Source organism: Lepus europaeus, chromosome 12 (assembly GCF_033115175.1).
Source record: "Lepus europaeus isolate LE1 chromosome 12, mLepTim1.pri, whole genome shotgun sequence".
NCBI classification, from domain to species: domain Eukaryota; kingdom Metazoa; phylum Chordata; class Mammalia; order Lagomorpha; family Leporidae; genus Lepus; species Lepus europaeus.
This window is the reverse complement of record NC_084838.1, coordinates 777622-800160: the sequence shown is the minus strand read 5'-3', so window position 1 is coordinate 800160 and position 22539 is coordinate 777622. Positions and strand designations below refer to the sequence as shown.

Below are 22539 nucleotides of genomic sequence, written 5' to 3'. Positions count from 1 at the left end.
GGGCAGGCCTGGGGCCCAGCACAGCTGGAGAAGCGGAGCGGGGAGCGACAGCAACGCTGCCCCACCCGAGAAACACTGCCCTCGCCGCTCGGGGAAAACTCTTTTATTACCAAATCCTAACAAGAGGAGGGAGCCACCCGCCCCCTCCCACCGCAAAGACCCAGCGGAAGGGGAGCTCCCAGGGCTCCGGAGCCCCAGCCCCGCCCCCAGGAAGAGGAGGACCATGCCGAAGGCCAGCCTGGCCACCGAGGGGCCGCAGCGGCGCCCTGCGGGTGTGGGCCGGGGTTCCGCGGGCTGCCTTGCGCCCGGCCGCCGCTAGATGGCGCGCTGCGCCTTGGCGGAGCGCACCTGGCGCAGCCCCAGCGCCAGCGCGGCCAGGAGCAAGGCGCCGAAGAGCAGGAGGGCGACGGACCAGGCGCCGCGCTGCAGGCCCTTGCGCAGTCCCGGCGGGTCGGAGGGCACCAGGTTGGTCAGGTTCAGCATGTAGCCGAGCGCCCAGCCCACCGCTGTGTCCGCGGCCTGCGGGCGGGGGGCGCGGCCTCAGCTCCCAGAGGCCCCGCCCCGCCTCGCCCCCACCCGCCCCCGCCCGCCTGCCCCGGCGCGCACCTGCCTCTGGAACGCCAGGCCGCCGAAGGTGCGCTCGTCGAACCCGTAGCCGCGGCTCAGCAGCTGTTGCACGAACGTGGCTGCCGCGCAGGAGTTGGCCAGGCGGTCCAGGGGCCCGGGCGCCCGAGCCTGCAGCTGAGATGCGCCCGGGAGACCGTGGGGCCGCGGGCCCGCCGCGCCCCTCCGCTGGGGGTGGCAGCAAGGGCGGCTGTCCCCACTCCCGACTCCCAGCTCCCCGCCGCCACCGGACCGTGCGCTGCAGATCCTGGCTGTAGGGGAGCTGCCCTCAGCGGGGCTTGTCTAGCTCCCAGACCCCCAGGACCAGGGCCACGGCCTCCACCACAGTGGCACCAGAGGCCTGGGCCCTCCCTGCCTGGGGCTGACCCTCGCGGGCCTCACCTCTTCCCAGGTCTGCTTGCAGGTGGTCTCCACGGCCGCGTCCAGCTGCTGCAGCGTGGCCACCGGCAGCCCCATCTTGGTCCTCAGGAACTCCACCGTGCGGTAGAAAGCAGAGAAGGCCTGGGGGGGGGGGGTCACACCATGGCCACAGTCTGGGCCATGCATCGGGGCAGCAGCCCGCCAGCCTTGTCTGCCCCGACTCACGATGAAACTCCCAGCCAGAGGGGGCTGGAAGACCCCATCGAAGGAGCACCGGGAGAAGCCGCAGGTGGAGACGTTGAAGAGCTGGGAGACCAGGGCTCGGCAGAGGTCGGGGTCGCTGGAGCCCTGCAGGACGACCCGGTCACTGCCGTTGAGGGCCTGGGGCTGTCCAACGCACGGCGACTGGTACACGTCCCGGAGCTGTACTTCGGCGGAGTAACCCCTGGGCCAGCAGGGGTGGGGCCTGTGGGTCTGGAGGTTGACCAGTGGGCAGGTGGCACCAGCGCCCTCCACGAGGGGCTCCCGCTGGCCGGCCCCATGGAGGCAGTGCCACGTTGGCGCTCAGAGCCGTCCAGGGCTCCCCGCTCCCTGTGGCAGCCCCCGCCACCGGGCGCTTGCTCCTGCTGGGCCCCTCCCTGTCTGTCCTCGCCGCCTCCCTCCACAGTGTGGCTGCCAGGGACGGTGCAGCCTGGGTGGGCACCTGGAGGGCACTGGCCAGCAGCCTCTGGAGGACCTGGTCCTGGCCGTAGCAGAGGAAGCTGTGGGTGTAGACGCGGTAGTGCTGGCCGTAGAGCCGCAGGTGCACCTCGTTGGCTGGGTCCTCCACGGGGCTGGACGTCTCAAAGGTGATCTGTGTGGAGGCCCCTCCCAGGTCCATGGCCCCCAGCGTCCCCTTCCTGGGCCGGAACCACCGGCCCACCCAGCTGTACTGCAGAGAGCACGGGTCGGCTCAGCCAGCGGCCGGGGGCATGGAGCGCCCAGAGTGTTCACCGGCCCGCCTGCCGCCTGCCCACCTTGATGAGGTTCTCCAGGAGGTAGTTGGCGGTCACCCAGCCAAACACCCCCTCGTCCTGGCCGGAGAGGATGCGTGCCCCGCGGAAGTCGAAGGGGTACTGGGCCAGCGTCTGCCCCACGGCGGCGAGCACGGCGGCGGCCGCCTCCGGGCTGCGCAGGCTGTGAAATGCAAGGGGTCTGAGGGCTCGCTTCCGGTGGCCATGCTCCTGTGCTGGGGTCTGCCCAGCCCAGGGCTGCTGTGGGGAGCCAGGGGCGGGCGGGGTGGGGACACTCACTTGAGTAGCCGCATGCCCGCTGTGGCTCCCAGGTAGAGGGGCGTGCTCGCGTGGCGGTCTCTGGGCACATCCCGGAGCGCCTGCTCAAGGCATTCGACCAGGCTCCGGCCAGCCCCGGATGGGTTGTCCGCGTAGCTGGAGATTCCGCCACCTAGAGGGAGGCAGACAGGGGGGCCCGTGCCTGGTGGGTGGCCCCTGGGCTGGAGGCCAGCAGGGCTGGGTGTCCTGGGCTCCTGAGCCAAGTGGTGGTTTGGATACGCCGACTCAGCCAAAGCCCTCGAAGAAAACAGTGTGGAGACAAAAGAGGCCCAGGTGCCACCCAGAGTCTCTGAACGGCCGCCCGCCTGGTGGGTGTGGGCACAGGTGCCATGACAAAGCACTCAGATCCCAAGAGCCCCTGCTGCTACAGCTGGGGGAGGGGCAGAGGCCATGCTGGGCCTGGGGGGAGGCCCCAACCTCCCACCTGCTGCTGGGGCTTCCTTGTGGAGTAAGGGCCCACCCTGTCTCACTGGGGCCCCTCCAGGAGCCCACCAGCACCAAGCACGGGGCGTGGAGTCCAGGCTGGGGCGTGTCCTGGGGGCTTCACCTTGAACGTGGCAGGAGCTGTGCTGACCCACGATGCCCGTGTCATTCTCCTTGTCCGCCGGCCACTTGTACACAAACATGGATGTGTGGGAGGAGCCGGCGTCCAGGACGATGCCGTACTGCGGTGGGGGTGGGAGTCAGCCCGGGGCCCCCAGCCCGCCACCCGCCTCTCACACCGGAGCCCAGAGAAGGTCTGAAGTGACCACAGCGCCACATAGCTTGGCCCGGCGGAGCCGGAGCAGAGCACTGAGCCCCTGCCCTGAGGACCCTGGATTCGCACCGGGCAGAGGCTGGCCGTGGAGATGCCCCCTCCCTCCACCTCTGAGCCGGGCCAGAGCCCAGGGCGCTCTCACAAAGCCAGCAGACCACGTGCAAGCCAGCAGCCTTCCAGGCAAGGCCAGGGACCACGCTGGAGCCTTGTCCTGGGAGTTCGCAGCGACAGGAAGCCCGGCTGCAGGAGGAGGCCACCCCGACGACCCCGGTTCTGCCCTCGGCAGAGGCTGGCCGTGGAGATGCCCCCTCCCTCCACCTCTGAGCCGGGCCAGGGAGGTTGGTGCTTTTGAGCCCACCAGGGGGCGCTGGACGGCCCCTCCTGCAGACTGGGCGACCTGGTGGGCGCTGGGCTCCAGCAGGTACCCGCTAGGGCTAGGACTCCAGGGAGGGAGCCCGGCTGCACAGGGGCCAGGGGCCAACTCCACGGTGGGACGCACTCCTCCGGGGCTTCCCCAGGGCCCACGGCCCACTGCAGCTGGACCCTACCCCTGCGTCCGTCACTCCATCCTGGGTTCTTGGGGCTCCCACCTCCACACTGCTCACGTGCACTCTGCGCAAGCCCAAGAATGGGTTAAAGCAGCCGGCCCGAGGCGGCGGGGAGGCGGGAGGGTCCCTGGGGGCCCAGCGCCAGGGCTGCATCCCAGGGGCCGCGTCGAAGGTGTGCGTGCGGATCCCGGGACTTCGGCCTCCGGCCCGGCGCCGCTCCCGTGGGCGTGGACGGGAGCAGAGTGCAGGAGACCCAGGACCCTGCCCGGCCCAGCTGGCTGTGAGGCGCTGATGGGGGTCCCCGGCGGCCCGCGGCCGCCCCTGCCCAGGGCCCTGGCCGGCTTCCCGCGTGCACCTTGAAGGCGGGCGGCTCCCGGACGTCGCGGGTGGGCAGGCACAGCAGCAGGAGGCCGGCGAGGCCCAGCGCCGCCAGCAGCAGCGGCGGCAGCAGCAGCGGCAGCACCTTCTTGGCCATGGGCGGGCGCGCGGGAGCGCAGAGCCGGGAGCTGGGGGCTGCGGGGAGCCGGGAGGCCGAGGCGGCCCGCGCCCGGGACCGCGGGGTAGACGCCCGGGGCGGGGCCCACGCAGCCCCGCCCTGCCGCCCGCCCCGCCCCCGCCGCTGCCCCCCGCCGGGCTCGCAGGTGGGAGACGCGGCTGAGTCTCCCACGCAGCCTCTTCCCGCACCAGCTCGCAGCCGCGAGCCCCACGGCGGTCCCCCCCCAGCTCCCTCCCCACCTGCTCAGCGCTGATAAGCGTCCGCCCCGCCCTGGGGAGGGGCGCGAGGCCCCAAGCTCCTGGAGGGTCACTCGTTTTCTTGGCCTGGGAAGGAAGTGCCGCGTGGCTGGGGGCCGCAGCGGCCAGCTCTCCCGAGCCGACCCGCGCTGGACCCGGGCTGGACCCGACCTTGACGTGCTGGGCGCTGCACGCAGAGCCTCATCGGTGAAGGGCCGCCTAGGGAGTGGACGCAGCGTGGGGGGCGGGCTTGGCCCTGGTCACCCCAAGCCCCCATGGCCTGGCTCCGGGCCCTGGCCGGCCCTGCTGCCGGCTTTGCTTGGAGTGCAGGGAGCAGGAGGGGGGTCGCAGAGGCTCAGAGCAGGCTCAGAGCAGGCTGGGGCTGCCGCAGACCTAAGCCCTCCCTCCCTCCCAGGAGACCGGGGGTCTCTGCGCCATGTGCCCTGGGCAAGGGCAAAGTGGACATTCCAGCACGAGGAACGCCAGGCAGACCCCGGGCTGTGAGGCCAGACCACCGAGGCGGCCGAAAGGACGCCTTGGATGGGCCGTGCCCTGGGCAGTGCCAATGGCCTGGGACTGCTGCCCAGCCTGAGGGTCTGGTGTCCCGGCCCACCAAAGGCCTCTTTCTTCCAGCTGAGGGCCCGGAAGGGAGGGGCGGGCTCCAGAGCCCCTGGGTGTGGCGGCCCTGTGCTCCAGGCCCCACCCCCTGCTCCCAGCCCGGCTTCCTGCTGCTCTGCCTGTCCTTGGACGGAGGACAAGGCCGGGAGGAGGGCGGTCCAGCCCTGCCCCGGGGAGAAGGCCCTGGCTGAATGCCCAGCTGGGCCTGCCGAGAAGGAGAAGGCTGCCGGGTCAGGGAGCTGAGCTCTGGGGGGGGGGGGCTAAGCTCTGGGGGGGGCCTCTGTGGCGGGGGTGGGGAGCTGAGCTCTGGGGGGCCCTCTGTGGCGGGGGGGGGGGGCTGAGCTCTGGGGGGCCCTCTGTGGTGGGGGGGGAGCTTAGCTCTGGGGGGGGCTGAGCTCTGGGGGAGGGAGCTGCGCTCTGGGGGGGCTGAGCTCTGGGGGGGCCTCTGTAGCGGGGGGGAGCTGAGCTCTGGGGGGACCCTCTGTGGCGGGGGAGGGGAGCTGAGCTCTGGGGGGCCCTCTGTGGCGGGGGGGGAGCTTAGCTCTGGGGGGGGCTGAGCTCTGGGGGAGGGAGCTGCGCTCTGGGGGGGCTGAGCTCTGGGGGGGGCCTCTGTAGCGGGGGGGGGAGCTGAGCTCTGGGGGGGAACTGAGCTCTGGGGGGACCCTCTGTGGCGGGGGGTGGGGAGCTGAGCTCTGGGGGGGCCCTCTGTGGCGGGGGGGAGCTGAGCTCTGGGGGGGCCCTCTGTGGCGGGGGGGAGCTGAGCTCTGGGGGGGAGCTGAGCTCTGGGGGAGGGAGCTGAGCTCTGGGGGGGGAGCTGAGCTCTGGGGGGGAGCTGAGCTCTGGGGGGGGCTGAGCTCTGGGGGGGAGGCTGAGCTCTGGGGGGGAGCTGAGCTCTGCGGGGGGGCTGAGCTCTGGGGGAGGCTGAGCTCTGGGGGGGGAGGCTGAGCTCTGGGGGGGGAGCTGAGCTCTGGGGGGGCCCTCTGTGGTGGGGGTGGGGAGCTGAGCTCTGGGGGGGGGGCTAAGCTCTGGGAGGGCCTCTGTGGCGGGGTCAGGGAGCTGAGCTCTGGGGGGCCCTCTGTGGCGGGGGGGGGAGCTGAGCTCTGGGGGGGCTGAGCTCTGGGGGAGGGAGCTGCGCTCTGGGGGGGCTGAGCTCTGGGGGGGCCTCTGTAGCGGGGGGGGAGCTGAGCTCTGGGGGGGGAACTGAGCTCTGGGGGGCCTCTGTAGCGGGGGGGGAGCTGAGCTCTGGGGGGGAACTGAGCTCTGGGGGGCCCTCTGTGGCGGGGTCAGGGAGCTGAGCTCTGGGGGGGCCCTCTGTGGTGGGGGTGGGGAGCTGAGCTCTGGGGGCCCCTCTGTGGCCCCAGCCTGGGAGGCTCCAGGGAGCGCATCCGGCGGTCAGGGGGGCGTGGGTGCAGACAGGTGTGGGGGGTGCAGGCGTGTGCGCAGCTCCAGCCTCAGCCCCCCCCCCTCCGGCCGGGGCCCCAGCCTCCCTCACTCAGCTCCTCCTCTGCCCTCAGGGACCCCGGCACAGCACTGGCAGGAGGCGGAGGCAGGCCCGTGCGTGCAGGGTGCTCCCGGCGTCCCGCTGGCCTGGGTGGGAGCCTCATCCAGCTGCTGGGAGAAGCAGCACCAGGGCCTGATCCGAGCCCTCCTGGGCCGCCCTCCCCGGCACGGGTGTGCCCGGGCCTGGTGTCTGCCGCTCCCCAGCGTTTTATCGCCCGTCGGTGATGCGTCTCGCCGCTTTCCGGCTTTTATCTTATGCTGGTGTTGTTCTGGAGATGGGTGCTCTCACAGGGACCTCTGAAAGGTCTGTTTATGTGCGCATGTGCTTGGGGGGGGCGGAGACCTTCCACCGCCGGGTCACTCTCTGAATGCCCCCAACAGCCAGGGCTGGGCCGGGGGGAAGCTGGGAGTCGGGACCCCATACAGATCCCCCACATGGGTCTCAGAGGGCGCAGGCCAGGTGGCTGCCGTCCAGTGCCTTCCCGGTGCTGGGGTCACGGCCTGGCGAGCAGCGGCTTCCTCGCTGCACCACGGCCCAGGGCGCACAACGGCCTGCCTCGGCGCTCTGTGGTTTCCATCGCGTGAGTGCAGCCAAGCTGGGGGGCGGGGTCTGGCTGCAGGCGTGTGCGTGCCAGAGCCGTGTGTGTGCTGCAGGCGTGTGCGTGCCAGAGCCGTGTGTGTGCTGCAGGCGTGTGCGTGCCGGAGCCGTGTGCGTGCCGGAGCCGGGTGCATGCTGCAGCCGTGTGCATGCCGGAGCCGGGTGCGTGCCGCAGCCACGTGCGTGCCAGAGCCGCGTGCGTGCTGAGCTTCACAGGCAAAGCCACGCCGTGCTCCGTTGGCCCTCGGCTGCACCCGTGACCGTGCTCCACACTCTGGGCTGGGCCAAGTGGAAGCCAGGAGCCGGGCACTCCATCCGGGTGTCCCTTGGGGGTGCAGGGGCCCCAGCACCTGATGCCTTCCCAGGTGCATTAGCAGGGAGCTGGGCAGGTGGAGCCGTGGGACCGGTGTTTGGATGTGGGAGGGGGCGCCCGAGCGCTGGCTGGGCCTGCTGGGGTGGGAGGGTTTCTCCTCGAGGCCCGGGCTCCGGGACAGCGCGCCCCTCCCTGTCCCCCTGCGAGGGCTGGGGGCCCCGAGCCTGCCAGCTGGCCGGTGCTGTTTGTGCACTGGAGCCGGGGCGGCTCTGTCTGGGCGGCTCTGTCTTCTGCACCTTTGTCTGCAGCCTGGGGACATGCGTGAGGAACACGGGTGAGGTCACTGGGCACCCTCTGGGCTGCTGGCTTCGGGGCCACCCAGAGCCGCCTGTGTGTGTGTGAGAGAGAGAGAGAGAGAGAGGAGGTGTCGCCTGTGGGGAGAGCTGGCTGTCCCAGCCCCTTACGCACATGGCCTCCCCTGGGACATGCGCTCGGTCCCCAGCCCCACCCGCCCCTCTCTGGACACAGGGCTGTGTTTGGGGGCTTTGTTCAGAGGCTGGCACCCGGCCGCCCCTCACCCAGCCTAGGGCTCTTCCTGGCCTGGGGCAGAAGGCCCCGCCCCTCTTTTCCTCCAGTTTCTGGAACACTCCATGCTCTTGTTCTTCCAATGAAATTCTAGAACCGAGCTCCTTGAAAACCTGGATTGGGATTCCCACGGAGTTATTCCGCCTCTGTGTAACAACTGGGAGATTTACATCCCGGAAACAGCGAGTCTGCACCCAAAAGCACGCGTGATTTCTTACTTAGGTTTTCTTTTAGGTCTCCAACAGCATTATTTTTAGGGGCTGGGGGGATCCCCTGCCAGAGCGCCTGGCTCCAGCCCGGCTCACTGCAGTTCCGATCCAGCCCGGGGCCCGCGCCCCTGCACCGCGTGGGAGACCCCGAAGCGCCTGGCTCCAGAGCAGCCGTGGGTGAAGAGCTGTAACTCTGCCTTTTGAATACAGAACTCTTTAAAAGCTGTGCTCTTGGCCGGCGCCGCGGCTCACTAGGCTAATCCTCCGCCTTGCGGCGCCGGCACACCGGGTTCTAGTCCCGGTCGGGGCACCGATCCTGTCCCGGTTGCCCCTCTTCCAGGCCAGCTCTCTGCTGAGGCCAGGGAGGGCAGTGGAGGATGGCCCAGGTGCTTGGGCCCTGCACCCCATGGGAGACCAGGAGAAGCACCTGGCTCCTGCCATCGGAACAGCGCGGTGCGCCGGCCGCAGCGCGCTACCGCGGCGGCCATTGGAGGGTGAACCAACGGCAAAAGGAAGACCTTTCTCTCTGTCTCTCTCTCACTGTCCACTCTGCCTGTCAAAAAAAAAAAAAAAAAAAAAAGCTGTGCTCTTGTTGGGGTGAGAGGCCGTGAAGACCACTCCGTGTTCACATTCAAGTCTCTTTATTCCTTTAGCTGTATAAAACGCGGTTACTATACATCCTGTGTGCGCACCCACAAACCCTCCCGCTGCCCGCGGCTCTGAGCTCTTCCACACCTCCGACGCTGCCTTCCTTGGAGCCGGGCGGCACAGAGCTGGGGCGGGGGCTCAGGTCCCCTAAAGCAGGGTGATCCGCCCAGCCAGGCCCTTCCAACCGCAGCAGCGGAGTCTCAGAGGGCAACTTTGTTTCAACACCCAGGCACCTGGGCAGGGGGAGGGCGCCCCCCACAGCCCCGACTCACCCCAGCAGGGCGGGGCTGTGTGCTTCTCCCCCGGGGACCAGGTTTCAGCCCACAGCTCTGTGTGGGAGGGGCAGCCGCGGGTGCCTGCCCAGGTGAGCGGAGGTGAGCAGCGCACGCACAGCCCCCAGCCGTGGCCTGACCTGTTAGAGCCGGGGTCTGCCCTGAGCGGGGCACAGGTCTTTGAGAAGGGGGGGCACCAGGTCACAGGGCAGAGGCCAATCTGGTGGCGCTCGTGGGGCTGTGGTCCTGGGGGCCCTGGCCGCAGGCACTGTGTAGGGACACCTTGCCCTTGGCCTATCTGCGGGTGTGATCTGGGCCCGACCCTGGGCACCCGGCGGCTGAGGGGGAAGCTGGCTCTGTGGCCTCCAGGGTTGGTCCCCATACCATGGAGCTCTGGGGTGACCTTGACTGGCCATGGGCAGCGGGGCAGGAGTGACGGGGGGGGGGCCCTGCCCAGCTGTGTCCTGCCCTCTCCCTGTGCACAGCCGGGCGTGGGGGACTCTGCCCAGGGCCCTCTGGTGGTGAGGTCCTTCAGTGGTGACCACAGGTAGCCTGTGGCAGCATCCTGGTCAGGGGAGACGAAAGGTGGAGCTGATTCCTTCTCCACTTCTGCCAGGCAGGGACCCAGACCCCACCCCTGGGACCCCAGAGGGCACAGGCAGAGCACCCTCCTAGCTCTCCATCTGCTCCCACCAGCGCCTTCCATTGAGGGAAGTAGCCCTGGACCCGGCGGGACACGGGCGGGCTCTCCAGCTCTCGGAGGCCACCCCACCCTGGCTGCCACAAGAGGGCGCCAGGGGCACGAGCAGCGCTCACGCCGCGCCCTCTGCTGGCCACTGTCTAAAGTGCAGCCGGAGTGACCAGGGCCTTTCTCCGGGGACGCAGCAGCCCAGGGTCAGGGGAGGGAGAGCACCAGACCTTGTAAACGTGGGGGTGGGGCTGCCTGGTAGCCGGTACTGCGAGGGGACCGCACTGTCCACCGACTGGGCATGGCAGCCCCACCCCAGGCCAGCACCAAGTCCGCGTCCAGGCCTGGCCCCTAGATGAAGGTGGAGTCCAGAGGCCCCGCGTCCTGCTGGCTGAGCGCGCGGGCCTCAAACAGCTGCTTGATGAGCGCGGACTTCTCCTGCTCCAACTGCGTGATGCGCTCGCTCTTGTCGGTCACCTCCTGGGTGGACAGGGGCAGGCGGGGGGGCGGTCAGCACCTGCGGGGCGCCGGCCGCGGCCCGCACTCCCCGCTGCGGCTCACCTGCGTGAGCAGCCGGTTCTGCTCCTTCAGCATGAGGATGGTTTGCTGCTGCCGGCCAGGGGCCGGGGGCGAGGAGGACGCCAGGGCCGGGCACTGCGGCCCCAGGGAGGACGGGGGCGGAGCCTGCGGGCGGCGTGGGCAGCGTGTGGGGGGCGGGCCAGCCTTGGGAGGGCGTGGTCAGGCCGCAGGGGCGGGGTCAGGCGCAGCCCCAGGTCTCCCCCAAGGGGAGGTGGAGAGGACAGGAGCACTCACCCTGCCCGTACAGGCCGCAGCCAGCAGCTCCCCCAGGCACCGGGCCACCTCCTGCACTTTGGGCAGCAGCTGCCCCAGGGGGCGGGGCCCCCCTGCAGCCCCGAAGTCCTAGGAGGAAGGGGGGGCGGGACGGCGGTCATCCAGAAGGGCCGGCACCATGCCTCAGGGTGGGGGGTGGGGGGCCCCACGGGGATTCCTGCCCCTGAAATTGCCGCTCAGAGCTCTGGGGGCCGCGGGCAGGAGGGATCCCCACGCGCGGGGTGAGGTGGTGGCCCCGGAGCCCCGCGGCGGCACTCACCGCGGCGGCTCTGCCCTGGCCCAGGCGGCGCTGGCGCTCCTGCACCTGCTGTAGCTGCTGCTGGTGCCAGTCCCGGCCCCGCGCCATCAGCTCCAGGCCCTGCAGCAGCGCCTCCTTCTCCTGCTCCAGTGCCTTCATCTGCTGCAGCTGCGCCCCGGGCCCCCGTGAGCTCAGGTGTGCGCGCTCGGCCACACACACCTGCGCACACACACCGGTGCACACCTGCGCACACACACCAGTGCACCAGCAGCCCCGGGCCCCCGTGAGCACAGGTGTGCGCGCTCGGCCACACACACCTGCGCACACACACCGGTGCACACCGGCGCACACACACCAGTGCACCAGCAGCCCCGGGCCCCCGTGAGCTCAGGTGTGCGCGCTCGGCCACACACACCTGCGCACACACACCGGTGCACACCTGCGCACACACACCAGTGCACCAGCAGCCCCGGGCCCCCGTGAGCACAGGTGTGCGCGCTCGGCCACACACACCTGCGCACACACACCGGTGCACACCGGCGCACACACACCAGTGCACCAGCAGCCCCGGGCCCCCGTGAGCTCAGGTGTGCACGCTCGGCCACACACACACACACCTGCGCACACACACCGGTGCACACCGGCGCACACACACCAGTGCACCAGCAGCCCCGGGCCCCCGTGAGCTCAGGTGTGCGCGCTCGGCCACACACACCTGCGCACACACACCGGTGCACACCTGCACACACACACCAGTGCACCAGCAGCCCCGGGCCCCCGTGAGCTCAGGTGTGCGCGCTCGGCCACACACACACACACCTGCGCACACACACCAGTGCACACCTGCACACACACACCAGTGCACCAGCAGCCCCGGGCCCCCGTGAGCACAGGTGTGCACGCTCGGCCACACACACACACACCTGCGCACACACACCGGTGCACACCTGCACACACACACCAGTGCACCAGCAGCCCCGGGCCCCCGTGAGCACAGGTGTGCGCGCTCGGCCACACACACACACACCTGCACACACACACCAGTGCACCAGCAGCCCCGGGCCCCCGTGAGCTCAGGTGTGCGCGCTCGGCCACACACACCTGCGCACACACACCGGTGCACACCGGCGCACACACACCAGTGCACCAGCAGCCCCGGGCCCCCGTGAGCTCAGGTGTGCGCGCTCGGCCACACACACACACACCTGCACACACACACCAGTGCACCAGCAGCCCCGGGCCCCCGTGAGCACAGGTGTGCACGCTCGGCCACATACACACACACCTGCACACACCTGCACACACACACCGGTGCACCAGCAGCCCCGGACCCCGTGAGCACAGGTGTGCACGCTCGGCCACACACACACACACCTGCGCACACACACCGGTGCACACCTGCACACACACACCAGTGCACCAGCAGCCCCGGGCCCCCGTGAGCACAGGTGTGCGCGCTCGGCCACACACACACCTGCACACACACACCAGTGCACCAGCAGCCCCGGGCCCCCGTGAGCACAGGTGTGCACGCTCGGCCACACACACACCTGCACACACACACCTGCGCACACCTGCACACACACACCAGTGCACCAGCAGCCCCGGGCCCCCGTGAGCACAGGTGTGCGCGCTCAGCCACACACACACACACCTGCACACACACCTGCACACACACTGGTGCACCAGCAGCCCCGGGCCCCCGTGAGCACAGGTGTGCGCGCTCGGCCACACACACACCTGCACACACACTGGTGCACCAGCAGCCCCGGGCCCCCGTGAGCACAGGTGTGCGCGCTCGGCCACACACACACCGGCGCACACACACCTGCGCACACCTGTGCACACACACCTGCACACACCTGCACACACACACACACCAGCAGCCCCGGGCCCCCGTGAGCACAGGTGTGTGCGCTCGGCCACACACACACCTGCACACACACACCTGCACACACCTGCACACACACACCAGTGCACCAGCAGCCCTGGGCCCCCGTGAGCACAGGTGTGCGCGCTCGGCCACACACACCTGCGCACACACACCGGTGCACACCTGCGCACACACACCGGTGCACCAGCAGCCCCGGGCCCCCGTGAGCACAGGTGTGCGCGCTCGGCCACACACACACCTGCACACACACACCTGCACACACCTGCACACACACACCGGTGCACCAGCAGCCCCGGGCCCCCGTGAGCACAGGTGTGCGCGCTCGGCCACACACACACCTGCACACACACTGGTGCACCAGCAGCCCCGGGCCCCCAGGCTGAGACCCCTGCACACAGACGGCACCCGGCCAGGCCCAGGGCACAGCCCTGCATCTCGCTCAGGGCCAGCTCCCCAGGGCAGGAGGGGCAGTGGAGACCCTGCTCCAGGCTCTGCTTGTGGTGAGCACCCAGCTGGGGGCCCATCCCGAGCGCTCAGGACTGCCCTCTGCCACCCCTGCCGTGGACGCCAGCCTGGAGGGGAAGGGAGGGGAGAGGGGTGGGCCTCGGTTGCCGGCGCTGCACTCACCAGGCCGCAGTCCACGCCATTGGTGATGGTGTGCCTCCGACGCTCCCCTCGGGCACGGGGTCCCCGCCGGCTGTCCCCTGTGCCCACCTGGGGGGCCCTGCAGGCCGCTGCACCTGTGGTGGGCAGGCATGGGCTTGGCTGCACTCCAGACCTGCCCAGCTGGGCTCGCACCCCGGCCTGGCTCCCTGGTCCACCCCAAGTCCCTCCACCAACCCTTGAGGGCCCCCGCAGGGGCCCCCACACTCCAGCCGCTGAGCTCTCAGGCACCGGGGGGCTGGCTGGGGTCCAGGAGCCCCCTGGCTCCCAGCTCCCATCAGCCTGCCTTGGGAGGCCACCGAATCTGCTGCCCAGCCTCCCTGGGCAGGGGCTTCGTCCACCTGTGTCTGTTACCAGAGCCCTCTCGAATCTCAAAGGCTGCTGGGTAAGAGATGAGGAAGCCAGCCCCAGGGAGCTGCTGCAGGTGAGCTGTGGGGCGTGGGTGGTAGGCGGAGCCCCAGGCTCCCGGGGATGGTGATGTGCACAGCCTTCGTCTCTCCTGGACATGACAAGTGTCCCCTGGGGGTCTCCCCCTCTGCAGAAGCGGGGGGCACCTCTCCCAGCGCCAGGTGCATGCTCGGAGGCCCTGCCCTGGTGCCTGGGCCACAGGGGGGCGTGGGTGAGGCAAGAACTGGGCTCGATGGGCGTGGCACCTACCCCAGGGTGGGCGAGGACAGGAACCTGCAGAGGGAGGCCACCCCGGGCCTGGTTTGCACAGTCACGTGCGAGAGCCCCATGGGACGGCTCGCTGGACGCCGGGCCAGTGACCACATGGTGCCCCTCTGGCCCCCGTGTCTCTGGGGTATGCACGGAGGCCCTGACACTCCAGGCTGGGGGCTGAGTGGGACCTGAACGGCCTTGGAGCCGGCTCTGTCACACAGCATTCCTCGCCCGGGTCACAGCTATGGCCCTGGCCCAAGGCCTGCGCTGGGGGCCAGTGGCCCTCAGAGGGGTGCAGAGCTGACCCAGGGCCACATGGGGGCTCTAAGGCCTCCGCACCTGACCCCGTCCACTGCGATCCCTCGGCTGATCTCAACTGTGCAGCTGTGTGGATGGTGCCTGAAGCCTCCCCCAGCACAGGGACAGGGAGCCAGGGCCCCAGCTCCAAGCACCAGGCACAGGGCTGGGGCATACAGGGACCTACAGCTGCCACCTGGCAGGTCACAGTCCCCATCCTAGCCATGGTGCTGGTTTTGTTCCCAAGGCATTCCCCGCCCCGAGGGAGACAGGGAGCCATTCAGCTGTGCCCTGTCCCTGCCGACGACAGGAAGCCTGGCCCGCGACGGCGGCCTGTGCCCCTCCGCAGAGGCAGTGCGGGAGCCGCAGGTGGAGGTGTCACCCCGAGAAGGCCCCAAGCCCCAGGTGTCCCCAGGTGTGGGGCGGACACTGCAGTTGGGGCTCCCCCCTCGCAGCCCACAAGGGTCCCCGTGCCCGGCGCGGACTTGACTTGGCGCGGGTGACCCTGCTGGGCGACTCGGGGCTGGCCCTGGGCACCCCCGGGCCGCGCTCTCCCCGATCGCCGCCCCGGGCACTCACCGGCGTCCGCGCTCGGGCTCCGCTCCAGCGCCGCGCCCTGGGGCCGCTCCGGCTCCGCGGGGCAGGGCGCCGCCTCCGCCGGGCCGCACGGCCGCTCGGGGCTCCGCGGGCCCTGGGGCAGGGGCTTCCTTTCCAGCACGGTGCGCGGCTCGTCGGCCGGAGCGAAAGCCAGACGCTGCGGCGGCGGCGGCGGCCGGGCCGGGGCGCGCACGGGGCCCCGCGGGCCACCGTCAGCGCTCAGCAGCGAGGCGCGCAGGCCGGCCACGAAGCGCTCGAAGGTCAGGTAGCCGCTGGCCGGGGCCACCTGGCGCAGGCCCTCGAGAACGCCTCGGGGCAGCTCGCGCGCGTCGGCGCCCTGCCAGCGGGACTCGATCTCCCGCAGATGCACGCAGCCGCGCCGCCGGTCGTCCAGGATGTCGAAGAGCGTGCGCAGGCTCTGCAGGAAGGCGCGCGGCAGCCCCTCGGTGCCCGGCCCGGGCGCGGGCGCGGGCGCGGCGGGAGGCTCGCGGCCCGGCTCGGCCGTCGCGGCCCCGGCCATGGGCGCCGGCTCCTTCCCCGCGCGCGCTGCCCGACCGACGGCGGGGCCGGCCCGGCGAGCGCGGCGCGGCGCGACAATGGCGGCTACTTTTTGAATGGGGCACGCCTCGCGCGCCTGCCCTTATTAGCATGCGCGGCGGCCATTGGCCGAGGCTAGCCTGCCTGCGCCGCGATTGGCTGGTCGGCCGCCGGCCCAGGTTTGATTTTCCGGCCGCGGGGCACCGAGGGGGCCCGGAGGGGCGCGGAGGGAGGCCCTGCTGGCCGGGCGGGACCCCAGGCCCAGGCTGCGCCCCCGCCTCGCGGGCCCCCTGCTGCCCCGGCGCGGCTCTCTTTCCGGTCCGAGGACTCGGGCGCAGCCCTCCCGGGACCTACCCCCCACCCCCGGGTCCCGTTCACGCAGGGTCTCCTTGCCCCCTTCTCTCGCCCCTAGAGGATCGATCGGCTCCAGCCAGTTGGGCGCTTCCCCTCACAGAGAGGCCTTCTGTCCCGCGGCGCCGCCGGTCCCCTGGGGCAGCCTGGCCTGGTCTTTGGGCTGCAGGACAAAGCCACTTTCTCCTGTGTCCTCAGATCCCCATCTGGTGAGCAGTCTCCTTGGCTACCCTTACACCCCCACCTTTCCAGCTGGAATGCCCTCTCTGTCCCCATCTGGTCTGTCCACTTAGGGAGGGGCTGGCAGGCCTTATCCTGTGTCTGGCCCTGGGAGTCCAGTTCAGGCCCTTCTAGAAGCTGGGGTGGGGGGCTGCGCAGGACCCTGGATGCCTGCAGTCAGCAGCGGCTGCCCCAGTGGGAGCAGCCCCCCCCCCACCTCCCGCTGCTGGCCTCTCTTGAGACCCTCATGGGCCTTAGACTCAAGCCTGTCCCAGGCTGCTCTGGCCAGGGAGTGCCCGGGGTCTATTTCCTGCCAAAGACTCCCATCCCAGCATTCCCTCACTGCTGGCCCTCGTCCTGTGCCCCCCCCCCCAGCTCCAGGCCAATTTCTGGGCCTCCTTTCAGACAGCCCAGGTACTGTCCCCTCCCACCTGTCCCTCAGATGCCCAGAGCTGCCCTGTCTGGCAGCAGGGCAGGGCCACCCCAAGCCCCGGCGCTGGCCCGGCCCGCCATAGTGCTCGGTGGACGGTCCCCACAGGAGCCATCTCTGGGGGAGTCACAGCGGCAATGCAAGCCTGGGTGGGGCCTGTGGGGTGGACAGGCCTGGGCGCTGCAGCAGATGCTGGTGTGGGGGTGCAGTCAGCGGCCAGCGCTGCTGTGGCTCAGGACAGCGTGGCCAGCGGTGGCCAGGCCAGGGCAGTGGCCCTTGTGGCCCTGGGCCCACAGTGCAGAGAAAACAAGGGGTTCTCAGTGTCCAGAGCTTGGGGGAGGGGGCTCCAACTGGCCCTGGGTCTGTGGGCTTCCCCATGGCGCCTGGGCACTGGAGGAGGCGCCTGGCTCGGCTGGACTTCCTGTGTGGGACCGGCCACTTCCTCCTGCTCTCTGCTGTCCAGCCTGGCCTGGTCCCAGTCCTCTGACTCAGCTTTGCTGCAGCCCCACAGGACTTGTGCAGGCCTCAGGGGCTCTGACGGCCCCGGGCAGCTGTCCCGGGGGAGCTATGTTCCCCCTGCGGAGCCTGGGGACAGGTGGGCAGGGCCACGTCCCTCCGTCCCCGACAGGCACCTGTGACAGGCGCGTGGAGTGAAGGACCGCCCCCCCCTTCCCAGGGCCTCTGGTTTCCACCCTTGACCTCTGGGCCCCATGGACAAGGACCTAAGGTGAAGGGGAGGTGGCCACTTGGCCAGGTCCAGGCGGCACTGCCCACCCTGCCCTGCTGAGCCCCGTGAGTCACCCCCTCTGGCCCTGGGAATGCCGCGGCTGCACACACTGATTTTCCCCAAATCCTCCCTTGACCCCCCTCCCACCTGGGGGTGGGGTCCTTGGCTGCCCTCAGTGTGCCTCCCACACCTGCCTTCGATGGACGCTAGGGGACAACGGCTCTCTGGACTCGGCCTGCGGCCTGGAGCCTGCTTCCTCGGCTCCACCTGCAGCGCCTGCCCTCAACCGTCCTTTGGCCGCCACAAAGCGCGAGGCCGGGGCGCAGGCCGGGGCGCAGGCACTCCCCCAACACCGCGGGCCGGGCAGTGGAACCGGCGCTCCTGCCTCTGCCGGTGCGTGTGTTATTTTATTTTTTAAACTTTAATTGAACAGAGCCAATGTGGTTTGCGGAAGCAATTCTAAAAACAGGGATATTCTTAGAAGTCCGATGGCTGCCGTGACCCAGCAGCCCGCGGCGGCCTTTCGACCCGCACTGGTCCCCAGGGGCTGCACTTCTTCCTCTCCCGCCTCTTTCCCGCCAAGCCCGCACCAGGGCAGACCCCCTGGGGACAGACCCCGCGGCCGTCCAGGGCCGGCGAGGACGGCGCTCGGCTTCCGGAGCCTGCGCGGCCCCGGCCGGGCTCCCCGCCCACGGAGGCGGGCGCGGCGCGGCGCTGGGGGCGGGGCGGTACCTCCCGCCGGGTCCCGTGATGGCCGCGCCGGAGCGGCAGGCGGCGGGCGACATGGCCTCGGAGCGGGACGTGCGCGCCCGGCTGCAGCTGGCCGGCCAGGAGCACCTCCTGCGCTTCTGGGCCGAGCTGGCGCCGGGGCCGCGCGCCGCGCTGCTGGCCGAGCTCGAGCCGCTGGACCCCGCGGCGCTGCGCGAGCACTGCCGGCAGGCGGCGGCGGCCTGCGCGCGCCCTCCGGGCCCGGACCCCGGCCTGGCCGCGCGCCTGCGGCCCCTGCCCCCGGAACGAGTGGGCAGCGCGAGCCGCAGCGACCCCGAGACGCGGCGGCGCTGGGAGGAGGAGGGTAGGCAGGCCTGGACCCGGGCCGCGCGGCCGGGGCAGGGGGCGCGGCGACCGGGAGTCCAGCCGGCCTGTCCCGGCTGTGAAGGCCTCGCCCGCCTCCTGCGCACAGTGGCTCCAGGGGCAGGCGCCCGCCGGGCGTGCCCTCACGGTGCCGCACGCCCCCAGGTCTCCGCCAGATCGCCCTGAACAAGGTGGCCGTCCTGCTGCTGGCCGGGGGACAGGGCACTCGTCTGGGTGTGGACTACCCCAAGGGCATGTACCGCGTGGGGCTCCCCAGCCGGAAGACCCTCTACCAGCTGCAGGCCGAGCGGATCCGGCGCGTGCAGCAGCTGGCCAGCCAGCGCCACGGGGCGCGCTGCACGGTGCCCTGGTGCGTCCTCCCCGGCCCGGCTCCGCCCCGGGGAGACCCCCGCCCACGCGGCCCAAGCCGCGCCGCACCCCGGGACCTGAGCGCCAACCCCGCGGCCCGCGCGCCCCTGCCCGCTGCAGGTACATCATGACCAGCGAGTTCACGCTGGGGCCCACGGCCGCCTTCTTCCGCGAGCACGGCTTCTTCCAGCTGGACCCCGCCAGCGTCGTCCTGTTCGAGCAGCGCATGCTGCCCGCCGTGAGCTTCGAGGGCAGGGCCATTCTCGAGCGCAAGGACAAAGTCGCCATGGCCCCAGGTGCGCCCCAGCCGAGAGCTGGGAGTGTGGGTGGAGTCAGGAGGCCTGGGTGCAGTCCCAAGTGCCAAGCGGTCTAGCCGGGTGACGGAGCGCCGTCTGTCCTGAGGCCCCTCCCCCGTCCCTCCGCAGACGGCAACGGTGGCCTGTACCGCGCGCTGGCGGACCACCGCGTCCTGGAGGACATGGAGGTCCGCGGGGTGGAGTTTGTGCACGTGTACTGCGTGGACAACATCCTGGTGCGCCTGGCCGACCCCGTCTTCCTGGGCTTCTGCGTGCTGCGAGGAGCCGACTGTGGCGCGAAGGTGTGTGCAGGGGGGAGGGGTGGGGCCGGCCTGCCGCCCGCCCTCTGAGCCCGCGCCCCTCGCGGCTGCAGGTGGTGGAGAAGGCACAGCCCGAGGAGCCCGTGGGTGTGGTGTGCCAGGTGGACGGTGTCCCCCAGGTGGTGGAGTACAGCGAAGTCAGCCCTGAGACCGCAGGACTGCGGGCCCCGGATGGGGGCTTGCTCTACAACGCAGGCAACATCTGTAACCACTTCTTCACCCGAGGCTTCCTCCAGATGGTCACCAGGTGTGCAGCAGCAGGCGGCCCTGAGCGCTGGCCAGAGCCCCTGGAGCGGCCGAGTGCCCTGGGTCTAGCAGCCGGCGGCCGGCCGGTGGTCAGGAGCCACTGAGGGGTGAGGGTGGAGGAGGGTGTCCGTTTAAGCAGGCAGGGGCACTGGAGACTCACCGGGACTGGGCTCGGGCCGCGCCGGCCCCTCCTCCCCGGGAATGGCCCGGTGGCCCACACTGCTGGTTCCCACTGGGCTGCCGCTGGGCTCCCGTCGCCAACTGCTCGAACCAGACCCCCTCCCTCCTGCTCCAGGGAGCTGGAGCCTCTGCTGCCATTGCACGTGGCGGTGAAGAAGGTCCCGTACGTGGACGACCAGGGAGCTCTGGTGAAGCCGCAGACACCCAATGGGATAAAGATGGAGAAGTTTGTGTTCGACGTGTTCCCGTTTGCCAGGTCAGTGGCACAAGTCGCACCTGTCTTCCTTTGCCCCGCCCCCTGTATGGGGTGGGGCTGGGGCATGGGGACTGGGGAGGGGGAGCCGCAGGCAGGTCCCAGAAGGGACCTGGGGGGGAGGAGTGGGAGCACGGGGGCAGCTGAGGTCCTTGGCAGGGGTGGGCCCAGTGCCAGGAGACAGATGTTGCCAGCTGGCTCTTAGGGTGCCTGAACCTCCCTTTGGGGTCCCGGCCGGGGCCTCCGGCTGCTGGGAACCCTGCAAGGCGTGGGGGCCCCACCCTGGACCTGGCTGCGGACCAATGGGAGCAGACCCCCGCCCGTCAGTCCCTGCCTTCTCTCCACCAGAAACTTCGTGGCCTTTGAAGTGCCGAGGGAGGAGGAGTTCTCCCCGCTGAAGAACGGGGAGCCGGCCGACAGGGACTGCCCCTCCACGGCCAGACGCGCCCTGCTCTCTCAGCACTACCGCTGGGCTCTGCGGGCCGGGGCCCGCTTCCTGGATGCCCAGGGGGCCCGGCTCCCCGAGCGGCCGTGGTGAGCACAGCCCCGAGGGGAGGCTGTCCTGCCCGGGGTCACCCCAGGGCCCTGCCACTTATGCCTCGTTCCAAGGAGGCGATGGCTTCTGCCCAGCGTGGGTGGCCATGGGGAAGCGGGGACATGGCCCTCGCCCACTCCTTTGGAAGCTGACGGGGTGGGATTCGGAGGATTTGGCCCCTTGGGTTCCTGTCTCCCTGAGTGTCTGAAGCCAGCACTTACATCCTGGGCTCCGTGTGGGATGCCTGGGGTGCTCTCTGCCACAGATCGGGAGCAGTCACTCGGCAGGGGGCGGGCGTGGGGTGGAGCTGCAGTGGGGGTGCAGACGCTGACCCATGGACTCCCCCCAGCTTGCCCCAAGATGAAGACCCTCCGGCCATCTGTGAGATATCGCCCTTGGTTTCTTACGCCGGAGAGGTGAGCACTGTCTGACCCCTCGAGGCCTCTTCTGGGCTCCAGCTTGCGTGGGTGTGAAGACTACCCCTGGGGAGAGGTGGCTGCTGCCCGTTCGCCTGCCGGGTGGGGGTCAGGGAGGCGTGCGGAGGCTCCATCGGGTCCCAGGCAGAGGCTGCAGTGCCCGGCTGACGCAGTGTGAGTGTGGGGTTGGGCCAGTCAGGGTTTTGTAGGAGGCTGAGGGGTGCCAGCCCCCACGCCCCCCCCCTGGCTTGGCTGGCCCTGGCCCCTGGAGGCCTCTGCTCCTGACTCCCAGGAGATCCTGGCTCTGCTTGGGGACAGCCCACAGGGGACACTTGGCCACTGTTGCCTGCTTGTTGCCAGGGTTTGGAAGTGTATCTGCGAGGCCGGGAGCTGCAGTCCCCATTCATCCTGGATGAGGCTCGGGCCAGGGAGCTGCTGCCACAGGAGCCCTGACCACTCCCAGACCGCCCGGCCCCGGCTGGGGCGCAGAGTGCTCCTGGCCTCCAGCCTGCAAACACAGCCTTGCTTCTGGAGGGCGGGCCCCTCCTGTCCACCTGACTGCTGGCCTGGAACAGGATGCTGGGGGCTCTGGCGTCCCACAGTGCAGCGGCCGTGCCTTTGGGAGCCAGCCCTGGCCGCCACGTGGGTGCAGCTCAGCCAGGCTGGGGTGCGCCCCCCCCCCCAAGAGCCGGTGACACCGACGACGGTGGCCCGGGCAGGTGCTGATTTGTCAGGCGTGGAGCTGGGCACGCCCCTCGCCGCCCCTAGGGCCCAGGCTCCTCCCCAGCTCCCTGTGATGAGGGTGCGGGAGCCCGCTGGCCGGCCGCTTGCCCCGCGCTGTCACCCAGTAGTGTGGACTTGCTCCTTCCTTCCCCCTGACGTGAGCGGCGGCCACGACACAAGTCAGGGTGTGTCCCGCCCTGCCGGCCCCCGCTCATCCCGACCGTGCCTTGTCTTCTGAGGGTGGGCTTAAAGGCAGGGCGAAGCCCCGCCCCCAGGCTCAGCCCCTCGCCAGCAGGTGCTCTGCGGAGCTGACCGCGGTAGCTGCGCCCTCTCTCCTACGCAAGGACAGGTGCTGAAACAACTCACTGTCTAAAACTGCAGATGGCTATCAACCTCACGGAGAATGGTATAAAAGAAAATCAGCAACCCAGAGGCCCCGTGTGTCCTTCCCCGTCTCCCCGGCGGGCCTCTCCCTCCCTCGGCTACAGGACGTGGAGCCCAGGGACGCGGCCCCGCCCGGGGTGGCCCAGGTCACCGCCCTCGCACGCCGCGGGGCACAACCGCTCGTGACCACAAACGTCGCCTCGCGCCGGCCCTCGTGACCGCGGGCAGCCCCAGGGGCGGACAGCTGGGCTCTGCTTCCCGCAGGCGCCGCCAGGGGCGTGGCCCGGGGCCGGGGACCGGGCGCTCGCGGCGGTGGCCGAGGCCGGAGCTCTCTGGGGCCCCCGCCCGGCTCTCGGCCGGGACCCGGGGCCACCCGGCGGGTCAGGAGCCCGGGGGCCTGTAGCCTGGCCCAGCCCCCGCCACTGTGGCCATCTGGAGGGTGAGCAGTGGACGGACACTCGCTCGCTCCCCTCTCCCCGCGCGGCCACGCTCCCGCAC

General features: G+C 70.6%; 4 protein-coding genes across 5 annotated transcripts; 1 reads left to right on the top strand and 3 right to left on the bottom strand.

Moving 5' to 3' along the window:
• Nucleotides 1-96: 96 nt before the first annotated feature.
• Nucleotides 97-4150, bottom strand: ENTPD2 (ectonucleoside triphosphate diphosphohydrolase 2). 2 transcript variants are annotated; one of them, XM_062206836.1, is made up of 9 exons: nucleotides 3976-4150; nucleotides 2863-2980; nucleotides 2277-2427; nucleotides 2001-2160; nucleotides 1688-1915; nucleotides 1210-1332; nucleotides 1006-1125; nucleotides 607-741; nucleotides 97-519 (listed from the first exon to the last, which is right to left on the bottom strand). In XM_062206836.1, the coding sequence occupies exons 1-9, from the start codon at nucleotides 4093-4095 to the stop codon at nucleotides 316-318; spliced, it is 1359 nt and encodes a 452-aa protein (XP_062062820.1). In that variant the 5' UTR covers nucleotides 4096-4150; the 3' UTR covers nucleotides 97-315. The 2 variants fall into 2 exon arrangements, with proteins under 2 accessions (XP_062062820.1, XP_062062818.1); XM_062206834.1 differs by having other exon boundaries at nucleotides 1210-1464; nucleotides 1694-1915; nucleotides 3976-4147.
• Nucleotides 4151-8754: 4604 nt separating this feature from the next.
• SAPCD2 (suppressor APC domain containing 2) lies at nucleotides 8755-15504 on the bottom strand. Its single transcript, XM_062207223.1, has 6 exons — nucleotides 14967-15504; nucleotides 13395-13507; nucleotides 10895-11041; nucleotides 10597-10704; nucleotides 10345-10467; nucleotides 8755-10263 (listed from the first exon to the last, which is right to left on the bottom strand). The coding sequence occupies exons 1-6, from the start codon at nucleotides 15502-15504 to the stop codon at nucleotides 10135-10137; spliced, it is 1158 nt and encodes a 385-aa protein (XP_062063207.1). The 3' UTR covers nucleotides 8755-10134.
• Nucleotides 11050-13363, bottom strand: LOC133771407 (uncharacterized). The gene is made up of 2 exons (XM_062207222.1): nucleotides 11613-13363; nucleotides 11050-11490 (listed from the first exon to the last, which is right to left on the bottom strand). The coding sequence occupies exons 1-2, from the start codon at nucleotides 13289-13291 to the stop codon at nucleotides 11457-11459; spliced, it is 1713 nt and encodes a 570-aa protein (XP_062063206.1). The 5' UTR covers nucleotides 13292-13363; the 3' UTR covers nucleotides 11050-11456.
• A 2527-nt stretch (nucleotides 15505-18031) lies between the features above and the next one.
• Nucleotides 18032-22209, top strand: UAP1L1 (UDP-N-acetylglucosamine pyrophosphorylase 1 like 1). Its single transcript, XM_062207221.1, has 9 exons — nucleotides 18032-18320; nucleotides 18485-18689; nucleotides 18809-18984; nucleotides 19114-19286; nucleotides 19358-19551; nucleotides 19846-19986; nucleotides 20332-20517; nucleotides 20868-20934; nucleotides 21295-22209. Exons 1-9 carry the CDS (start codon nucleotides 18032-18034, stop codon nucleotides 21385-21387), a joined length of 1524 nt encoding a protein of 507 aa, XP_062063205.1. The 3' UTR covers nucleotides 21388-22209.
• The last annotated feature ends 330 nt before the right edge of the window (nucleotides 22210-22539 follow it).

Coding starts and splice junctions, on each gene's coding strand:
- ENTPD2 (XM_062206834.1), bottom strand. CDS start 4,095: ATGGCCAAGAAGGTGCTGCCGCTGCTGCTGCCGCCGCTGCTGCTGGCG. Junction 2,161..2,276: donor GCGGGCATGCGGCTACTCAA/GTGAGTGTCCCC, acceptor TGCATTTCACAG/CCTGCGCAGCCCGGAGGCGG. Junction 1,916..2,000: donor TCCTGGAGAACCTCATCAAG/GTGGGCAGGCGG, acceptor TGCTCTCTGCAG/TACAGCTGGGTGGGCCGGTG.
- LOC133771407 (XM_062207222.1), bottom strand. CDS start 13,291: ATGGGCCCCCAGCTGGGTGCTCACCACAAGCAGAGCCTGGAGCAGGGT. Junction 11,491..11,612: donor GCACTGGTGTGTGTGTGCAG/GTGTGCACCGGT, acceptor GTGTGTGCGCAG/GTGTGTGTGTGTGTGGCCGA.
- SAPCD2 (XM_062207223.1), bottom strand. CDS start 15,504: ATGGCCGGGGCCGCGACGGCCGAGCCGGGCCGCGAGCCTCCCGCCGCG. Junction 10,468..10,596: donor CTGCGGCCTGTACGGGCAGG/GTGAGTGCTCCT, acceptor CGCCGCCCGCAG/GCTCCGCCCCCGTCCTCCCT. Junction 10,264..10,344: donor AGAACCGGCTGCTCACGCAG/GTGAGCCGCAGC, acceptor CTGTCCACCCAG/GAGGTGACCGACAAGAGCGA.
- UAP1L1 (XM_062207221.1), top strand. CDS start 18,032: ATGGCCTCGGAGCGGGACGTGCGCGCCCGGCTGCAGCTGGCCGGCCAG. Junction 18,321..18,484: donor GCGGCGCTGGGAGGAGGAGG/GTAGGCAGGCCT, acceptor GCACGCCCCCAG/GTCTCCGCCAGATCGCCCTG. Junction 18,690..18,808: donor GCGCGCTGCACGGTGCCCTG/GTGCGTCCTCCC, acceptor TGCCCGCTGCAG/GTACATCATGACCAGCGAGT.